The 21,010-nt window shown below is 39.0% G+C and overlaps 2 protein-coding genes across 8 annotated transcripts; one reads left to right on the top strand and one right to left on the bottom strand.

The window, feature by feature from the left end:
• The first annotated feature begins 268 nt into the window (after nt 1–268).
• Nucleotides 269–6,225, top strand: xaf1 (XIAP associated factor 1). The gene is made up of 7 exons (XM_039777970.1): nt 269–424; nt 2,441–2,576; nt 2,642–2,698; nt 3,810–4,038; nt 4,137–4,204; nt 4,558–4,782; nt 4,871–6,225. The coding sequence occupies exons 1-7, from the start codon at nt 387–389 to the stop codon at nt 4,901–4,903; spliced, it is 786 nt and encodes a 261-aa protein (XP_039633904.1). The 5' UTR covers nt 269–386; the 3' UTR covers nt 4,904–6,225.
• Nucleotides 6,226–7,263: 1,038 nt separating this feature from the next.
• inpp5ka (inositol polyphosphate-5-phosphatase Ka) lies at nt 7,264–19,392 on the bottom strand. 7 transcript variants are annotated; one of them, XM_039777945.1, is made up of 15 exons: nt 19,240–19,392; nt 18,758–18,854; nt 14,534–14,638; nt 14,329–14,437; nt 14,034–14,150; nt 13,075–13,250; nt 12,742–12,853; nt 12,435–12,544; nt 12,273–12,299; nt 11,241–11,291; nt 9,908–10,139; nt 8,515–8,652; nt 8,346–8,429; nt 8,121–8,225; nt 7,264–7,764 (listed from the first exon to the last, which is right to left on the bottom strand). In XM_039777945.1, exons 2-15 carry the CDS (start codon nt 18,844–18,846, stop codon nt 7,669–7,671), a joined length of 1,551 nt encoding a protein of 516 aa, XP_039633879.1. In that variant the 5' UTR covers nt 18,847–18,854; nt 19,240–19,392; the 3' UTR covers nt 7,264–7,668. The 7 variants fall into 7 exon arrangements, with proteins under 7 accessions (XP_039633879.1, XP_039633885.1, XP_039633892.1 ...); XM_039777951.1 differs by lacking the exon at nt 19,240–19,392 and adding an exon at nt 19,082–19,203; XM_039777958.1 differs by lacking the exon at nt 11,241–11,291.
• Nucleotides 19,393–21,010: the final 1,618 nt, after the last annotated feature.

Here is a 21,010-nt window from a genome sequence, read left to right as displayed (position 1 = left end):
ATTAAAGATATTATGATCATCTTGTAATAAAAAACCCAAGGACAATAGGTTATTTGCAATATCACAATTTAAGTTCAAGAGAGAACATATATGTTCGGAATTCTTCCAGAATATTGAGATCTTTTTAAGGCTCAGGCACTATTCACACAGTGTGATATCTCTACAGACATGATTCGGTGCTGCAGTCACAATCAAGCTTACCGTAAATTGAACTGACACAACCATAGCAGTCACATTAGACCTTTGGCGCCATCATGTGTCAGATGCGCAAATAACAACAAGTGCTGAAACAGAACGGTTTAGCTTTCGGTTCTGCTGAATTGAGACCAAGTGTCAAGTCATGACACTTTAGCTGTCAGTGGGTTATTATTCAAGGATTTTTGTCGATGGATAACAAAGAGGCAACACGCACCTGCGGCCAGTGGTGAGAGTTTACTTTTAGTTCAAGTAGAATTATATGAATAATATTTATGTCAGTTTGATTTGGACGGCTGTATTCCAACAAACACCCCACAGGCAGCGTAGGTTAGTCCTGCTTGGTGCATTAGACCTACGTAAGCCGCTATTTGTAAGAAACTGGAACTCCTAACTCACATTCATTGTAACCTACTTGTGAATATCTGATGGCAAGGCAAGCACTTGTAAATTGTGTTAATGGACTTTTCCATAAAGTGATTTCATTAGAAAGAAGTAAGACTCATTACCTAGAAGGATAGGCTACAGCCCGAGGAGGATACATACTTTGCCTTTCACTTTCTGTATTAGGCTTACTGTAGCCTACTACAGATTTTGGAAACAGGGCAGATGTTTCCACAGTGGACACATAACATGACTACATTTCATAGGACAATGGGTACAAACAGTTCACTTTTGTGCTCAAGATGAAAAAGAAAAAGGTGTTATGGTCTACATTTACCAGAGGGACACCTCTTGTTGATGGTCTTCTTTAAAGGTGCCCTGCCACACGTATTTCATTACTTTGTGGTAGCTAACGTCTGAAGTTCTACCATGGACTCTGTAACATTTTTTGTGGAAAAAAAATGCCATGGTTGCCTTGTTCAAGTCATTCTAGCGTGGTATAGAAAGCCTACAGGACGACTCAGCTCAATTTCTGCCAGTTCTCATTAATATTCAACAAGCTAAGCTGTTTGAATCTGATTAGCTAACAGCCAATGAGAGCCTGGCTGTCAGAATCCTTTACCCAGCCCAACTGGGCGAGCTCATGAATAGTAATGAGCTCAGGCAACATGATGTCAGACTGACCAGCTTTTGTAATTGGCCTGATTTCTCCGCTTATTTCTTTTCAGTGGCTAGAGCTGATAGAGGAGGCAGCAGTTCATTTTCACATTCACAACATAACACTAACACATACCTAACATATTTCAAAAAATGCAAGTTAAAACGATTTTGTATGGCAGGGCACCTTTAAAGTGTGTGCCTAATTACTAGTGTCAACTGATTCTTCTTTTTAAATCCAATAACAACACCAGTCAAATCAATAATTCAGTGAGTCAGTAGTAATTTTCACAGTCAATGCATAATGTAACAACTTCCTGTCTTGCCCCAGTATTGACACCTCTTTGAATATATTACGATAATTAATAATAATAATAATAATAATAATAATAATAATAATAATAATAATAATAATAATTGTGGACTTAAAAACATTTTTTTTTTAAAGAACTAAACTTTACACATGAATCCCCTCTGCATTAGCCTAGAAATCTAGACGCACCCTAGTGCCAAATTTAATTTGCAGCCAGAGTCAGTCTAGGCACTCTCCTTTTGCTTGCGAGCTGGAAAAACCAAATTTTGGTCAGGCCAATCACATCGTGTATAGAATCGGTGGGCGGGCTTATGTCTGCTGCTGTTGGGAACAGCGGTCTTCTGGAAGACTTTGAATTAAGCTTTTCTTTGAGAAAAGAACAAAGAACGGCACTGAAGTCATTCTTAAAAAAGGAACATGTGTTCGGAGTTTTGCCGACCGCATACGGCAAAAGTTTAATCTATCAACTAGCTTTGCTGCCTTCTTCGTTGCTCTGCCTGGTTGTAGCGCTATCCTATTATGTGCAGAGGGAATTTGAAAGACAACCGTTTATCCCGCCCCTCGGATTGAGCCCTGTCAATGGTGAGTTCCCAGACCCATTATCTAGATGTGGGTCTGGCTTGTCAGGCTACCTCTGCGTAGTTCTTGGTGTAAATAATCCAGTCGCAATAAAGGTTGACAATTGCATAGAGTGGAGAAAAACTGAGAAAAAAAATGTATATACACTCATATCAGCCAGTAACCATAAGGGACTGTTTGAAGATTACTGGGGTGTGGATGGGGGTTGAATCTAAATATGCCAGAATAATAAATAAACCCTAAGGATACAGCTTTCTATACCTTTTTATACCTGTCATGACAGACAGAATATGACCCTCTCTTCTCTTTAAGCCACAAGGAGGTCGCAGAGGCCAACTTTGCTCTACATGAAACACACTGCAGCCGCTTCTTATGTCTCTGCCCTGACTGTGATGAACCAGTTCCCAGAGAGCAACTGAACCAACATAGAGAGGAAGAGCACACCCAGGTACACACACACACACACACACGCTGGTGCATGTTCTGTAGGTTAACAACTCTGTTTGTTTGCAGGTAAGATGCTCCAAGTGTAACCAGAAGATGGAACGTTGTCACCTATTGGATCATGAGGTAAGTATAGTGGTACTGTTGGGGGTGTTTGCCTGGACATAAGCTATAGTATAGTATTGTACAGTATAGGAAACATCTCTAATGATCTTGTTGCATTATGGGAAGTGTAGGATCCAGTAAGCCACACTAGGGACTAAAAGTTAGGATATGTAGAGTAGGCCACTGTTGCTTTGATTTTAAACATACTTTTTAAAATTGGTCTCTCATGAGGGGTTTCAAGGATTGATCATTATTCTGGATTGAAACTCCAGAAAGTTCCTCATTTCATTTCCACTTTCATGCCAACGGTGAGGGACAAAGCAGTAAGGCACATGGAGCCACAGGTAAGTTTCAAAAGAAGGAGTTTTATTCACCCCAAAATAGCAAGAATTATTAAACAACAAAAGTGAAGATAAGTTCTGGACCCATAAAAGAGGTCAACTAAACAGAACAAACTAACGTACAACTGCCCTGACCTAACAAACATGAAAGAAAGGGAACAAATATACTGGCTGATCAGACCATGGTTGACACAAAGGGGAATCTAACAATAAAACAGTACTAATTAAACTACAAAGAACAATCAAAACAAAACCAACACTTATGCCAGAAAAAAAAAAAAAAAACCAAAGCCAATTATAAAACAGCTCTTTCTCCAGCCATCACCCTTTTGCCCAGCAGACTGCCTGGAAAGATCTTAGTGTGGAATCTCCAAAGTCATGAGCTAAAAAAAATAATGGTTACAAGAAAGAAATAGACAATACAAAAGTAACTAAATGTGCGTGCTAAAAAAAGATACCTTTTGCTTTCAACTAAATAAAGTATGTATAATGTATCTGGAAAATGATATGAACCAATCTTTAGAAAACATAAGCCAAAGAAAATAAATGTGAGTGCAAGAAGTTACCATTTTTAAGACTGCTGTGTGGCCTCTGGCCATGGCTGTGGCCATCACACCAACAAATGCCAGAAGATGCAAATATTCAGAGTTACCCCATAACTTAATTCCTGTCAACAAGGGGGGGGGGGGGGAGCAAGAGCATCCAAAAGAGCAACACTGTCTGACATCAGATCTGTAGTAAAGGTTAAACTCCTATTTATCAGTCTGACTCTTCTCTGCTCCGTCTCCCAGTCTGATGAGTGCGTGGAGCGTCTGCAGAGCTGTCAGTTCTGCGAGCTGGAGCTGCCGTGGAAGGAGCTGGGCAAACATTGTCTGGTCTGTGGGAGTCGCACTGAACTCTGCAGGGACTGCGGCCGCTACGTCACCCTGAAGGACCAGCCCAAGCACAGCTTGACCTGCTCAGCTACTGACAATGGCACAGGTCCTCCTCAAACTACCAGCAAACTGCCACCAAACAAGAGTAAGGGGATGTTTGAGGTTTCAGCACAAACACCAATTAACTTACAGAATAGTTTTTTTCTTTTAACTATGACCATGTCTGTTTTCTATTTTTTAAAGCTAATATAGCAGTGACTTGTAGGACCTGTATGGCATCATTTCCAGCTGAGGATATAGAGGAACATGAGGTATACATCTTTTCAAGCATTTCATAGAATATGGGAACAATTAACTGACGCTACACATACCTTATGTGGAGCATTAAAAACATCTCGCAATGTTAACAAAATGAGTGTATTCGCCCGTGATTCGAATGCTCTCCAAAATGAAAAAAAACAAAAGTAACTTTTAATTTTACTTTTAGTAAGTAAAATTATCCTGGCATCCTTTTTTTCACCTGTTCATAAGTCATTAACGCAGTTGAGAAAATCGGGGCTTCCATACTTCTCCCATAGTCTCGCTTCAAGCCCAAATCCACTGTACAGCATTTTTCAACAAGCAGTCATTGAAGTAACACCTTTGTCTGGATCCAACAAACCAGCTGGAGTGTGTTCCAGCAACCAGGTGGGACGATGAAGAGGCAGAGAGTGAGGATGATTTCTTCAGGCAGGGGGCCACTCCTTGGCTAAGCAGGACCTATAAGTCAACAATTCCGTCAGACGGACCCAGCAGAGGTCCCTGGGGTGACGGAGGTGACCCAGACCAGATCAGCACCTGCCCCCACTGTCATCTGACCCTGCCCCTCATCACACTACGTTGGCATACGGTAACATTCCTGCCTCACACATTTGTATTTACATTGTTAAAAAAGTTCCTATGGTAAGAGGTTTCCCCCTTCCTCTCTCTGTTTTTAGGCGAAGTGCCGAATCCACGTTCACTTGAAATAAAGAGAGAGCTCCTCGGAATGGATGAGCTGCTTCAGAGATCTTAGATCAATGTTTCATTAGGGATAAAAGACAAGTACTTGTGCTGTTAAAATGTACTTTCATTATTTCATATTATTTCCTAATGTTTAAATTAAGGTTTACATTTTGATTTTAGTTTTAGTGACCTTTAGTTTGTCAGTTTGCATGCCTTTGTGCTTGCGTGAAGAGGAAGTGGTTCAGAATATAATACTCTGTATCTAAGTAAACTTGACATGCTTGATATATTTGTGATGTTCCTTTTGCTAAATACAAACTAAACTAAGGGTCAACTTGTATTTTAACCTAATAGAAAATAATATCAAGCTATAGCTATGACACAAAACTGCTTATTAAAAATGTATTTAACCAGGTAGGCTGTTGAGAACAAGGTCTCATTTGCTTTTCTTGACCTGGCCATGAAAAGCATAAGCGTGCAGGACAACATACAGTTTCACATTCAATACAATACAGGAATACAGAATACAAAAGGCTACATAAAGTGCAGATTAACTAGGCGTTACAAAACCGGTGCAAAGTGAGATGTAAGTAATAAAATAAGTAATGCTCCGAGAAGTCCATATCATTACTCTCGCAAGTACATGGAAAGAACACCAATGGGAAAATAACAGATATTTACAGATATGTTGGTCACGGAACTAGACTTTAGTTTATTTTATAATGTTTTGAAGGTTTCTACAAAATAATCCCAAAACTGCAATATTGGGAGTAATCCCTGAAGGTTGTAGACATTTATTATTTGCTGTATATATTTTGTTGGCTACAGTGAGGAAATGTGAAACTGCACACGTAGAGGACGCAACATAGAAATAAAATTCCAGTTCTATTTCTATGGCTACAACCTCACCCCAAAACACACATTACAGCAAAAAACACTAAAGTATCATACCTTGTTTTGATGTGTTCCATCTCTCGCTTGAGGTCAAATGTAATTTAACAAATAGTGACTATGGCGACAGATAACATGTTATGGGTGGATACAGCCCATTTTTCTGGAGTTGCCGTCGATTACTATCTACATTTCACTGTTTTGATGACATTAAACTTTCGAATTATACACCTAATGACAATGATAAGATAAGTAAATGTTATGATCGAGAATAGAATAGTAATAAACAACACAAAGAATTAAGTAAGTTATTTATTTTCATTTGCAAAGCTATACATTTGTTGGCATTGTCTTACAGTACATTACATTACTATTTCAGAAAATAGGTCACTTTTTAGTAAAAAAAAAAACCCAAACTAACATAAATTGGTTAATATAATTGATTCCAGCAAGCCAGTAACAACATTCACTCTTTGTGTTGGTGAAAGTTTAGAACAGCAATATTTATAATCAAGAGGAACAGCAAGAGGCCATGAAAATCACGCCATGTTATGATAATCTGATGAATATTAATGACACATATTGTATCAAAACTGAGCAGCATGGTACAGTACACTAAATATAAAGCCACAATCATTTCAAAGGCACTTGCTGAAACCATGTTTTTTATTTTTATTAATTTAATTTACTAATTATATTCTTTCTTTACACACTTAAACATGACAACCTATAAATACTTATACATTAACAATAAACAGTGCAACATATCTTTCTCCAGTTCGCTGTGATATAATTTTTTTTAAAGGGAATGAATATTTCTTCAACAACTGCAAAGTGCAAGTGGGCTAATGAGACTGCAAGCTGAAAATGAGCCACAAGTAGTCTGAGACACACACACACACACACACACACACACACACACACACACACACACACACACACACACACACACACACACACACACACACACACACACACACACACACACACACACACACACACACACACACACACACACAGAGTTATATTTTATTGTTATTATTTACTCATTTTGCTGAAAAATGACAACAAATTAAGGTGAATGAGCTTTGTTAGTTTTGCAATTCCCTTTGTCTTGACATAACTGTAGTAGTCCGGTGAAGTTTGGCTAGGGTGTGTTCACCCTTCCAAACTAGCCAGACTCAAATATTCAGTGTACCAGCTTTTCATTCTGCCACACGGAAGCAGCTGTGAGAGCATGATGTCCAGCATTAAAACATGGAGACAAATATTTGGATTTTCTAACACAGCCTTGAATGGAGCACTTCCTTTCATCAACCGACACACTGGACTGATCACACAAAGCAGCGGGCCTGTACAGATCCTACAACATACTAACACCTTCTGTTTTATCAATATGTCTAACCTGGCAACCAAATTCCTCATTAACCAAACACATAACATCCAATCAAAGCACTTCATCATATCTCATAAAGCAATCTTGTACACAGTATAGTAACTTTGTCATTTTATTAAGCTTTAAGCCAGGACACAAAGCTGGCACTTCTTTGTTCTACGCTCAGACCAATTTAAATGTGAGTTTCCATTCTGGGGGAAACAGGTTTTAAGTCAGTTGATGAAGGATTGCTAATAGATTCTGCTTTGCTTGATTTCAGTCAGACCTTCCATTCTGGTCAACATACGTGGAGAAAAGGTGACCCTAGGAGACCAAAAAAAAAAAAAAAGTACTGACCACAGAAATGTAAGTCACTTATAGCCACGCCGGCAGCGTTAGAGAAGTCAGTGGGCATGTGTAACAGCATTAACAGGAAACGCATCCTAATCTGATAAATTAGGAAACAATCCAGCAACAATCCAGGCCAAAACAAGATCCATTTCTACATCCTACCACACTGACAGATCAGTTCAAAAAGTTTTCGCTGGCAATGGTTTTGTCAAGTCCGTTGATCTTCTCAGGCATCAAGCCTTCCTCACTGGCTACCTTGGACTCATGGACCTACGAGAGAGAGAGAGAGCAGCAGGTCAGACTGATGCTTACATACATGCCCAGATTTTTAAAGATTGCTTTTTGGGCATTTATTTACAGGACAGCTGAAGACATGAAAGGGGAGAGAGAGGGGGAATGACATACAGCAAAGGGCCACAGGTTGGAGTCGAACCTGTGGCCGTCTGCATCAAGGAGTAAACCTCTGTATATGGGCGCATGCTCTACCAGGTGAGCTACCCAGGCGCCCCAGGAACATTTCTGACCAATTAAATCAGTTTTAAGTTGTCAAATAGGATGGAGGAGAAAATAAATGGCCATTTGTGGAGTACTCTTTGTACACAGTACAGTATGTGCTATATACTTACCTTGAATGGTTCACTGATTCCAATAATGCACTGCAGAGTACTACTGTAGTAGCACAGCACACACTCCCCTCCGCGCACAGGGATTTCCTCTTTACTAACATATACCTACAAAAACAAAAAACTTTTGTTTTATTTATGTATCTTTTATTATATCATCAGTTGGTTTTATTCTGATACCTTTTTCTTAAGATAGTGCGTCTTACTCATTGGTGCACGAATTACTACCTGTATGACTTCTTCATTGAAGGCCACTTCGTCGTCTTTGACCCACGTGTAGGTGATGTAGTCCGACACACTCGTGAATCCAACCTGAGTTAAATACACACATTCAAGATTGTCATACTGAAATATCACATTTCAATTGCCAGTGGTAAATGGCTGTTGTTCAGACAACCTTATAGAGTCCGATCCAGTCCCATGTACTGGAGGGGAACGGCTGCAGAGGGCTGTAGAGAACCATTGCATCAATGTCTGCGCTCCAGTCGCCCTCTGCCTGCAGACGCACCAGAGGAGTCTCGTACATCTTCCTCAGCTGGATAGGTGGAGAAATAAACCTACAAGTTCAATCATCTTGCCTTTTGAAGGTTAATGATACACATATGAATATGTAAATGTATTTGTAGATATTTAAAAGGATACATCCTGTTCAATCCTGTTATTACCTTTGTTGGTTTGTCAGCAGGATTACGGAAAAACGACAGGCCACGATTATTTTTATGAAAGTTAATGGAAGGGTGTAGCATGGGCCAAGGAAGAACCCATTCAATTTTGGGGAGGATCCGAATAATGGGGCGAAAACACAAACTATCTTTCACGTTCGTTAACACTGAGGGACAGGGTATGGCTTTGGCGGAAAGAGCAGTTATCCTTTAAAAGCCTTTAAAAACATTAAAGGATGAGGCTGGTAAAATCCTACAGTTCTGTTTTTGCCAACAAATCCCATAAAATGTGCTGTTGGTAGGATTGTGAAGATCCAGGACTTAGCCAAAGAATTTTAACATCGACAACTTCTCAGTCCCTCCCCCTCTTTCTGCTAAAGCCCAAACGGTCTCCTAAGCCCCTCCCCCCACAAGGGAGAATGAATGCGTGTGCCTTAGTAGTGATTGACATGCAGTTAGACACTCCCCCCTGGCCCTGATTGGTGTATCTGAACAGGGAGCGGTGGATTCTTGCAAATCACACTACAGGCTGTAGGTGGTGCCAGAGGAGCTGGATTCTTTTTTTTTTAAATGACCTGCTTCATGTAGTTCTACATGAACATAGGGTCAGTTTCAGCAAATATGACAGAAAGTTAGTTAGTCTTACCTACTGCACCTTTACAATACCAAAACCAGAAATGTGTTAATCTGTCTCCCAATACTTTCCCACTTTCAAAAACCTGCCAATGGATCTGAACTCAAACTTTGACTTTTAGGCTCAGTTACTGCCTAAACAGATGGGCACTGAAGTTTTTAGCAAGTTTCTCAAAAATAACAAATGGTGTTTTTGTTGGGGATTGTGAATTAAAAAATAAGCTACAGCGTGTGTTCATCGTAATGAAGGAACATGTCAGCCAGTGCAACAATGTGGCTCATTGATGTGTTTTTAATAGTTTTTGAACAAGGGAGCTCTATGGCACAGAGGAATAAAATCAGCCTTTGGATACACACACACAATATGTTAGAAGAATCAATTCATTGTTGGTTTTAGTCTTTTCGTGGGATTTGTTCTCAAAACAAAACAAGAATTTGACTCATACCCTAAATATATAATCCAACCAACGGCTTTACTGTGTTCCAGTTTCTCACCTCCAGTGTGAAGACACTGATGACAGGCTTGTGGTCACTGATGCTGTACTCCATGTTGCTGGTGTACAAGTCCTGCCTGATCTTCAGCGGGTACTCCTCATCCTCTTCCACATGCCCGACCTTCTTGGCATCCGGTCCAACCTTGTTTTCATCTCGCTCGTCAGAGGGTGGGGCCTTGGGTCGGAGCCGCCACAGAATCCTGTCGGTCCAGGCAGGTTTACGCTTCTTACCGCTGGACATGTGTTAACAAATCATCAACGGACAGAGAGTAGAGAGGCGGGCTTTAGTTAGGAGACAAAGACAACTCTTTATAACAAGAAATAATCAAGGGTGTTGGAAGGTGCATAACTGGGTGACCGATGAAAAAGTTGAGTGTGGGGGTGTGGGGGTTTGTCTTCTCACTAGCCTGACAATCAGACTAAATTGCCATTTTGTTTCACTATATTATTCAGTCCGACATCGTGTTCATGTTAGCGTATTTCTGTTTGAAAGGAGAGTTAGTGAGTAATCTATGTCAACGGAAGTACATTTCAGTCAACAAAGAAGGTGTGGCAGTGGTTTCTGGGAGCAGTTAACTTAATATTTGTCACAATGAACAAAGGAATATTCCATTTGTTGAGCTGTTTTTTCTATTAGGTATTTGAATGACAATGACCTGTAGAGCTGCATCAATCCCATTTACCCTTGTCGCTATTTTTGTGGCCATTCTTTCATTGATGTAGCTATTTTCCTGGCTCTGCATTTTTAATTTTGCCTCAAAGCTCTAGAACCAGCCTTCAGCAATCACAACAGCGGACCTATTTGAATCATCAAAAAAAAAAACTGGAGAGGTGGGCAGCAAGTAAGTAAGCTGCTAGGTGTTTGCAATACTGTAATTTCACTGTGTAACAATATATCAGACAAGGTGTCAAACAAATTGCAAGTACTATGGGCCTTAGTGGACCTGTATATACAGTACATCCAATACAAAAGGTAAAAGCTTCAGTTTGTCTATGTAAATATATAAGTATTACATTCTATCGTACAAGCTGCTATTTTGTGCCATGGAATTTAATAGATGGATATGTTTAATGCCAATGTTTGAGATATATTATGTCTAACAGATACAAAATGTGTGATTCTAAGGTTCTTCAGACACAGAGTTTAAGTGTTAAACTAAATTTTGAACTTATATTTTGATATGAGATGTCTAATATTACATGACTTAAAATGTATTTACTAGTATGTTAAGGCAGCTACAATTTACATTGTCATATTACAGGAAATGGCTGTGTATTACACTTTGATCTTTGTTACAGTTAATGTGACATGATTTAAACAGATTTTTACAGACCACACAGTAGCTGTTGTCTGCCAGCAACCTCCATCATAGGCGGTAGCATGTCTGGGTGATTAATGGATCTAATTATAATCCAACACACACATATTGAATTATCCACATTCATAGCTACCATGTTACCAAAACATCTATTTCTGGCCATGCATGTTAACAGTTACGCAGCAGCTGTTCTGGGACACTCCCTTTTATAAACAAGCTCTGAAAGCAATAAGATGGTAATACACATTGTTGGTTAAAGGCAGGTTAATATGGACTACTGATATTTTGCCCTTTAGAAGTACCTTTTGGAGTTTTTAAACAAAAAGTTGAATAAACATCTAGTGTTTCTCATCAAAGCACATTTATGCAGCCTTGATTCTTAACAAATGTGTTGAATGTCTTATCTTTCTCATAAAACATCTGTAAAGTCAATTGTTTTTTAAATTTCTGCATTGTTTACATTCATGTTGGCTCGCTAGAAGTCCCTGCATTTTGCATTGCTACGTTTCTTGGTGCATTACCTCCACCAACTGTCTATTATGAGAATAACATGAAACTGTCAGAAGGAATGTGGATCACGCCTGTGTTCTCATTCGCGCAACAATGATACAAAACAAGTGGGGATCCACTCATAAAAATATCGTGCAACAGTTCCACTAGTGGTCAAAAACTCCACAGGGTACCTTTAACAGCAATAGTATTGGCCCCCAAAACAACAGGTCTGTGAGCTCAGACAACATTCTGCAAAATAAACAAGCATTTCAGTCTTTTCTTTGCACAGACAATCTGACATTTGTCTTGAAAAGACTGTTAGCTCCACCTGCTGGTTTGTTTGATTTGCAGTATGTTACAGATGAAGATGATCTTCATTAAGTCTTTGAAAATTGGTCATGACTTACTATATTATTAAAAAAAGAGGATACTACTTTTAGCATCTTGTTAAAAGTAGCATGTGTGCACATACTGTAGTGCAGTTAGGTGAATTCAAAAAGGGGTGACATGATATATTAAGGGAGATGTGGACACAAATGTGTTTTTAACGCTTACTTAAAGCCAAACCATGTCCTGTAGAGCCTGTGAAGTTGAAAAAAAAGGCACAGATGCAATATATACAAATTACCATAATTAAGAGGCAAGTACTAGAAATAAAAACTATTTTAAATTATGATTAGTTAGGACTGATTATAATGATGTTACTAAAACAGTTACCTGCTGTCATAAGTATCGGAGTTTAAGTCAAACTTGTACGTGGGTTGAAAGTCCAGAGGACCTTCCTCAAACTCCTGGAGCATCTGTTCATTCTTCTTCATCATGGTCAACTGAGAACGACAACGCACACATTTCATGCTGTCACTAATTCCCAAATTACAAATATACAGTATCAAAGCATGAATAATAATATTCTGGCTGCTCATGCACAGATCATTTAAGTGTTGTGCTGGGATCCCTATGAACCCTCATATGAACAGGAGTTGATTATGCTGTAAACAGCTGAATGGTTCTGGAAGGGTCAAACCTGGTCTTTGCTCCACAGCAGGTTGTAGTTTTGATTGTTGATACAGGAGCGGACAAAGTGCATGCCATGGTCCTGAATTCGAAAGTTGAGATCTCCAAACCAGAACACCAGCCTGGACCGAGAGAGGGGCAGAGGAGGGAGGATGGACAGCAAGAGAAAGCAGTTGGTGGATAAAGAAATGAGAACTATCAAAGAATGGGTGACTGTACCGACTTTATACATGATGCAGAGACTGTGAGATAAATGAAGCTTAAAGACCTTCTTTAAGGTCTGTCATATTTTTAAAACATCTGTTTGGGCAAGCTGGAGTTTGTATTCTGTGTATCTACTCACCTGTGATCAACAATTCTTGAAGCCTTTTTACAGTCAAAGGTCTGTGTGTCCATGATGTACTCAAACTCATCCACTCTCTCTGTGGCATACTTCATGTGCGCAGCCAAGTGACAGTTGAGGAAACAGAGCATGTGGCCATAGAAAGACAGACGGACAGACACGCCACCTTTGTTACCCTGAGAGACAAACAGGAAGAGATGAGAAACAGAGGAACCACAAATTCTGTCAAACTACTCTGCACTGTTCCTTCAGTTTTTCACCTGTGTGAGAGACAAATCAGTGCTTTAACAACTAAGACAGAAACAAAAGACAAAATTATCAACTTCTGACAAGTGCAACAGATGCTATATTTGACATTTTGGGGGGAAAAACTTAGCAAGTCAAACATTTAGGCTACTTCTGTTTCTGTAGTTCGGTTGACAAAGTAACACAAGTGGAATGTGTGTTTTTTGCATCCCATCCCTTATTGAAAGGGGAACTGTGCCAATTTTACACATTAGTGTGGTTACTAGTGTTAGGCAGTACTACTGCATATGTGAAGAAAAAAACTGTGTAAAGCTCTCCAGAGGAAGCTGTGTTATAGTGATAAGTGATAAAATGTGAGTCAGCATCAGTTGGAGCTACTGAAGTCTACAAGTTTGAAAAGGAAAAAGAATCCGGGGATGTGGAGTGAGCAGTAGAAGTGATCTTACCAGACCTCCATAGACCACTCCTCATCTCTGTTTAAGACTAGAGGCTACATTAGCGACCACTAGCAACATACTCCCGATTTTGCGACCAAACTGTTGGCGGTTGAGTTGCATTTTGGGTAATGAAAAGACCGAACAAGGAAAAAGAATGCTGCTGCATCTATTTTGATTGCTTTTTTAACTGTCCATTGTGAGTCTGACAGAATAACACAAGTGCAATGCTAAATCAGTGGAGTCCTGTGTGTGTGTGTGTGTGTGTGTGTTTCTCACCCAGTAACCAAAAATGCCTGTGCGTGTGTATGTGGCCTGAATGTCTCTGATGAAGGGGACGTGCTCCAGTTTGGAGAAGAAGAGCAGCAGCAGACCCTGCATTCTGATGGATGACACCTGAAACACACACAAAGTAAATACAGTGCAACATTATACTCCAAATAAAAGCTATCAAGGATTTACACTTATTACAAGGGGGCACAAAACTGACACTTGAAAGATTAATCTGTTCTTGTTTACCTGGAAATGGGTGTCACCTTGAATGTGTATCAGGGTGTTTTAAGAAGATTTGTACCTTAACGTATTTCCGTGGTGCTAAGGTGGCCATCAACAGGTGACTCCAGGGGTCATCGAATATAGTGTCCGACACAAACCTCAATGGCCCCGAGTACACCTCCTGCAAACTATTACACACAGGGTCTTAATTGTCAGTCACTCTGTCTGTTATATACACGAAATACTGACCCCAACAATCAATTCACATTCCATGCACCACCTACCCAATGACGTAGAGATCTGGGCTCTTTGGGGAGTTCAGATGGAGAAGCAAGGTCATGTCATCTGGAGGATAAGCTGTGGCCACATTCCACGTCACCATGTGTAGCCTGCGGGCACGGAAGATGGGAAAATAGTCATTGCAGCACTCACATCCCAAAAAAATATACATACTCCATTGATAATAAATGGACATAGATGTTTAGAACTGAACAAGCTATTGGGTATGACAATATACCTTTAAAATATAAAGGATCACCTTAAGACTGAAAAACATCCAGCTGCACCACAACACAAAATGAAACAGAACTGTACTTTGACAAAGAGCTTCATTCAGTGAGGAAAAACCAAAGATGAGCACATCATTCAAGTGTAAACGCTGTTACAGTATAAACACTGTGATACTACCACGCGCAAATCAGGCTGCTACTGTTAAGATAGATAATGAGACCATTCATCCTTTCGCCCAAACTGGCAACATTCATATGGTTGAATTTTCTTTGCTCAGCTACGACAGTAACATGTATGACAGAAATCCAAAGGACAACGTTCCCCTGGAGGGTTTCAATTAGCAAGAATGAAGAGTGTCTTTTAATGGCCAGTTCTTTGAAATCACAGCAGAAAAAAAATCTAAAGCATGTTAAAGAGTACAGAGCTGAATACAAAAAAACTATCTTATATTATATCAAACTATCTTTCCAGCTTCAGCACACACAGAAAAGACAAGCGAAGAGGTGACTTTTTTTTTTTCCACCTGAAACTGTTTTTTTTCGGCTTGTTGGCTCTCTTGCCACAGAGGAGGAAGGCTTTATCCAGAGTCTTCACCATTTCCTCATGCAGCTCGTTTTTGGGGTCCAGGTCGTCCACGCACGTCATCAGCTGGTTGAGCCGATGGCGTAGAACCAGTTTGCTGCCTGTAGACTGTGTGGCATTGCTGGAAAGGCTGTCAGAGCGGACACGCCCCATGGTGCCAAATAACCGACTGATCTCATCCATTCTGGCACAAAGTGTTAAATGCAGTAAGGTCTGCTGTCTTCTTGAAAGACTGAATGTTGAAGTGATAAAATACGAAAGGACAAAGTATTTTCCTAAAGGACCAAAAATTGTTGGCAGTGTACCAGTGTAAAAAAATATCAAAAATGTGACAATTTTAAGTATGTTTGGAATGAACGAAGAAAATTAACAACTGTCCGAAGTTTTGGTTGTTTCTGTAGAATCAAACCGCTGAGTGAAATGTGGGAAGTCCCAGTTTACGGCTTTAGGTGCTCCAGAGTTGGACTGAGTGACTGACTGAGTGAGTGAGTGAGTGTATAATCTCTGTAAAATGCCTCAACATTAGGCTTAATAAAACATTGGGAAACCAACTTTCACCAGTAAACATAAAAATGCTTTCCCTTTGCTGGGCACTCGGCTGTTCTTTTCTTAGACAGGACAGAAACACATTGTTTTTTTTTTCTTTAAAGCCGCATTAATTATTGGGCAACCTAATCCACCTGCCAGAATGCAGTCAGATTTGTATAATGGAAAACATTGCACTGTGTTTAGTCTTGCAGCACTTTAAACCCTAAATGAGACAGACAATTATGCTTTCAGCAGCCGGCACTGACTCACAGAGCTGGTCAACTACTGACGCTACACTTTAAATGAAATGAATAATAATAATAATAATAATAATAATAATATCACTCTTTTGTATTATGCACTATATAGATTGTGTCATCACAGCCCATCACAATGACCCCCTTATCATAATACCATACTTGCCATTGTATGATTGGGCCTCTCTACAGTTCAAGTGACACTGATCATTGGTTTGACATCAAAACAGTTCCCAGGAAAGAAATTAAGCCTTTATCCCAATATGCCAAGGGAACTTAAGCAGTCACCACCTCCACCTCAACTGTCTGGTATGGCTCTACAACCAAACATCACAAAGCAAGAGGCTACAATCTACCATTGGTACAGCAGAAAAGACCATGTGACTTATTATTAACCACCATCCAGGAAATATTCCCTGTCAGGCTCTTTAAATCACTTATTACTTAATGAACAAGACCCACAAGCAGTTTCTTCCCACATGCCATTACTTTTATGAGCTCAGTCAGCAAAACCATTTTATGGCTGTGACAGTACTGTGTAACTGTGCAATAGTTGGTAGGATCCACTTACCGTGCATCAGCTACACATACACACACTTTATATATATGACTACTCATTCTACAGTAGCTGTATGTAGTGCATCCTACAGTCTATAAGTGCATCACCTGAAGGATCTGAAGATTGTGTAGTGGACAATATCTCAGGCCAAGGTCCATTCAGAAAATCTACATCTTGATTGCTTATCGACAACATGTCTGATACAGCTAGACTTAACATTTCTCTATAACTCTGAAAAAAAAATATGGCAAACCGCCATATTATCAAGGCACACTTGTAAACCTAATCAAACAATTTCTTACATATATTTTCATCTTGTAATTGTGATCAGGGACGTCGTTAGGCCTATTTTAGGGGGGCTGAAGCTACCCCAAAATGTTCCTAAGCCCCCCTAAATAATAAGAACAACAATAACAATTTGATTTATCCTCATTGATATTTATATACAAATGATATATATAGCTACAAAAAAATAGCCGAAAAGTCGGAAGTTAGACAGAAGTACAGAGAGTCGTTGTGCTATCAAGATGATGCACCGCACTGTCTCGTTGCATTGGTGTGAACTGGCAGCTTTCAGAGCGTTGCAAGTAACTGGGGGATTCATCTCGTCTCGTCGCTACTCTTTGGTCTGAACTCGCTATGCACCCTCCCCCCCACACATACACACCGATACACACGTTAATGGTGAAAGGAAGATTGATTACACGTAGTGATACAGAGTGAAATTGTAAGTTGTTTTTAATGACCTGCTTACCTTTAGCTACGTTTTCTTGAGGTAAAGGAAAGGGGATATTTTGGTTTGCTATGGAAAACTAAAGTCTAGCTAGAGTGAACGAGCGAAAAACAAGAAATGGTTAACTTATCAAGCTAATCACAACTCTTTATTCATTGCCAATAATATAGCCTATCTCTATAGTAAAAACAATATCAATCCCCATAGAATGTTGTTGTCACTGAAAACTAAATGCCATAGGGTCCCTGTTAATGCTATTGTACAGTCGTATCCTTCAATTCATTGAGCAGATGAGATTGATATTGGAAGATATTTCAGCAGAGAGAAAGAGAAGCAGGAGATTGGCCGAGCAGTTGATTCCGAGGGAGCTGGCGTGATTGAGGTCAGTAGTGGTCTATAGGTCTAAGGATTGTTTGGTTTTCTTCTAACAATAAGCATTTGTTGGCAGGTCTAGGTACTATGCATAGCCTAAACTAAATTATTTCATTATATATGCTAGCTATATTCTAACCAATTTTACTTTCTGCATTCATTGGCTGTGATAAATTAAATAAATATGTAGATGTTGCCTAAATGCAGGCTAGGTTAAAGATGAGCACATGCCCACAACACATGTGAAAATAAAATGAAAGCAATCCTACATACAGTATATACAGTAATTATTACTCCAAACCTTTTATTCCTTCCGCCATCAGGTTATTGTATTTAGACAGTAGCCACTTTAAATAGGATCCATATTAATATCTTACATGATAAAGTATGCAGGGATGCCTATTTTTTTCTTTTTCTTGTACTGCTATTTGTCATATTTGTTTAACTTACCAACTTATTAGCTGTCTGGTCTCTGTTTGTCTGTTTTTGGACATTTTGGATGTTGTTTCATGTGACCAATTTGCATTTCAAAGTCATGAAATTAACATCAGGGTTTTGTTTTATCTTAAGGATAAGACAGAAGGAACAGAGTAGAAATGGAAGAAGATGATATGTCCGTCACTTTTGACTTGTTAACATATTGGTTTCTTGACTGGTGATTGACATAAGTGTAGCTCTAATACAGTAACGAAAGATGTGATTTTGCAAACGCAAGTTACAAATACCCTGGGGGCTAAGCCCCCCTGTCTTTCAATCCTAGTGACGTCCCTGATTGTGATCATTTCCCTCTTGTAGCCTACACCGTGGTAGTCAGTAACTCTCAATGAAGTTGCATAACGTTAAACAATACAGCAGGTCCGTGCATGATTTATATAATGTTCTAATCTAAGGTGTTCGTATGTTTGCAGAGCAGCATGAACTTTTTGACAAACGCCGATGCAACAATAGTCGCAGGGCAGAGTCCAACCTGAAGCTCTCTTCCTCGTAGTTCCCCTTCCTCAAACTGAGGTCTGGCTGCTGGGCGTCAGACGACTGCTGCCCATTCTCCTCCATCATCTCCGCACCTGGAGGGCAATGAAGCAAATCCGCTATAACCTAGCTAAACAAAGTAAAAATGCAATACTTGCAACAGGAAAGCACTAACGTTAACTGTTACTAACTATTAGCTAACGTTGCTAACTTAAGCCTAGGGTTAGGATATGACTCTAGGTTAAGCACACAGGGTAAATCTAGCTAGCTAACATAATTCATATGGCTTGAGCATACCCGGTTATTTGTAACATGAACTTACGTCGAGCTACCTGCACATAACGTTAGCTAACGATATAACGTTAACCATGCTCCGCTGTTGAGCGATGTGTTTTCATCGGATAATGTAACGGAGTTGACGCTAGCAACATAAAACAAGCTTATTTCATCTAACTCTTAGCCAACACTCGAATTACCAACCTGTATGAGTGGGAGTTTTTTATCGTATACTACCCGATATGCTTTGTTAGTACTTTGTTGTTTTTCTAACGTAGCTACTTGAAAAGAGATGTACAGTAGATATCCACAGAAGCAGTCTGACAGTAACGTTACAGCACAGCTTAGTGTTGTTGTTCCCGCCCCTTATCCGGGCACCTTATTTACCTTCAAAATAAAGCGTAACATTGTCACGTAAATTAGTTACAACTGTCATCTTGTTATTTACAAAATTCCCTATCCAATATATTGTTTATCCATTTATTAGCACTGCAATACATTTGCAAGCTATTGAAGACAATTTAGTTGAATAACCAAAAGTAAGTTATGTGACTAAACTTCAAAATCACCACAACGTTATGGCAGTAATTGCTTGACCTGAATCATTTGTCAACAACACAGCGAATTTTTAACGTGAAGATGAAGGGCAAGTGAAAATAAGCATTTTGATAGTCATAGTCTGCGCACCTTTCGTGCCAAATTAGTTTTTTATATGCAAAATTAAGTTTAGTCAGATAACGCTTGTGGGAATGCTTTTATTCTGAAGGATTCAAGCTTGTTGTTGAACACAAGAGCTTTTAGAACTTTAAAGGCGTTTGAAATTGAGGCCAACAACGCACCTGCTAAAGAGACCATATTTTCCAAACAAAAAAACTAAAACATAATAGAAGACACTTCATTTTCTGAAAGGGAGATTGACATGAGCATTTTGGACGCTGGACATTTCTTCTGATTCAAGGGATCATTGTTGCTGCAGCTCACAATCAATGTGGTCTTTCAGTAGTCAAAAGTACAGGTGGATGAGATGTTGCTCACTAATATATATTTTTTCCCAGCAGAGGTACCGTACAAATATACAAAAAGAAAGGAACAATTCAATTGTCTTTAATATACTACACAATCATAACTCACAACATTAAAATCCAGGTTATTTCATTCAACACAGGACAAGACTTACAATAGGCCAAACTTTTTAACTCGAGACAGAAATGCATGACCTGTCAATTATTTTAAAATCTGCACAGAGTTCAGGTTCCTACATATTATCATCCCCAAAGATCAAAGCTGATTACAAAACAGCAGCAGGTGTCTTTGTATGGAGCTTAACTGACCACCTGAAAAACAGCACCAGACTACTCTGAAAGTGTATTAAATGCCTCTTTTCAAAGTAAATACCTCATATGTAATAGTTTACAGAAATCATATGCAGATTTTTTTTGCAACAAAAAAGCATCATTGTGCACATTGTAAGATCAGAAATTTAAAAAGATTTTATTTTCAGAAGCACTGAAGTCTAATTCTATTTTTTGTTTTTATATATATATATATATATATATATATATTTATATATATATATATATATATATATATATATATATATATATATATATATATATATATATATATATATATATATATATATATATATTTCCTAGTGCCTGGAGCTCCTGCAGATGTAGACAGGAAACACAATTTTAAACAATAAATAAAAACAACCAATAAATCACAGAGGACTGGAAAATACAAAATCAAGAAAAAGAACTAAACCCAAATAACTGCAATTAAAAAAAAAGGATAACAGTAATCAGAAATGTTTCCTTAGAGACAACCCACACCTTTTCCCTAATGTTTTAAAATGAGAACCCAGTAGGCATAAGCAAGAACACGTCATCCTCAAAATGGCTTCCCCAACTTGCAAACGTGTCTCCTAAGAAAACTAAAAGCTGCTGTAGTTGTATTCAAGTTCAGTAGATAA

The sequence above is a fragment of the Perca fluviatilis genome, chromosome 2 (assembly GCF_010015445.1).
Source record: "Perca fluviatilis chromosome 2, GENO_Pfluv_1.0, whole genome shotgun sequence".
In the NCBI taxonomy this organism is placed as follows: Eukaryota; Metazoa; Chordata; class Actinopteri; order Perciformes; family Percidae; genus Perca; species Perca fluviatilis.
This window is presented reverse-complemented; position numbering and strand designations above follow the sequence as displayed.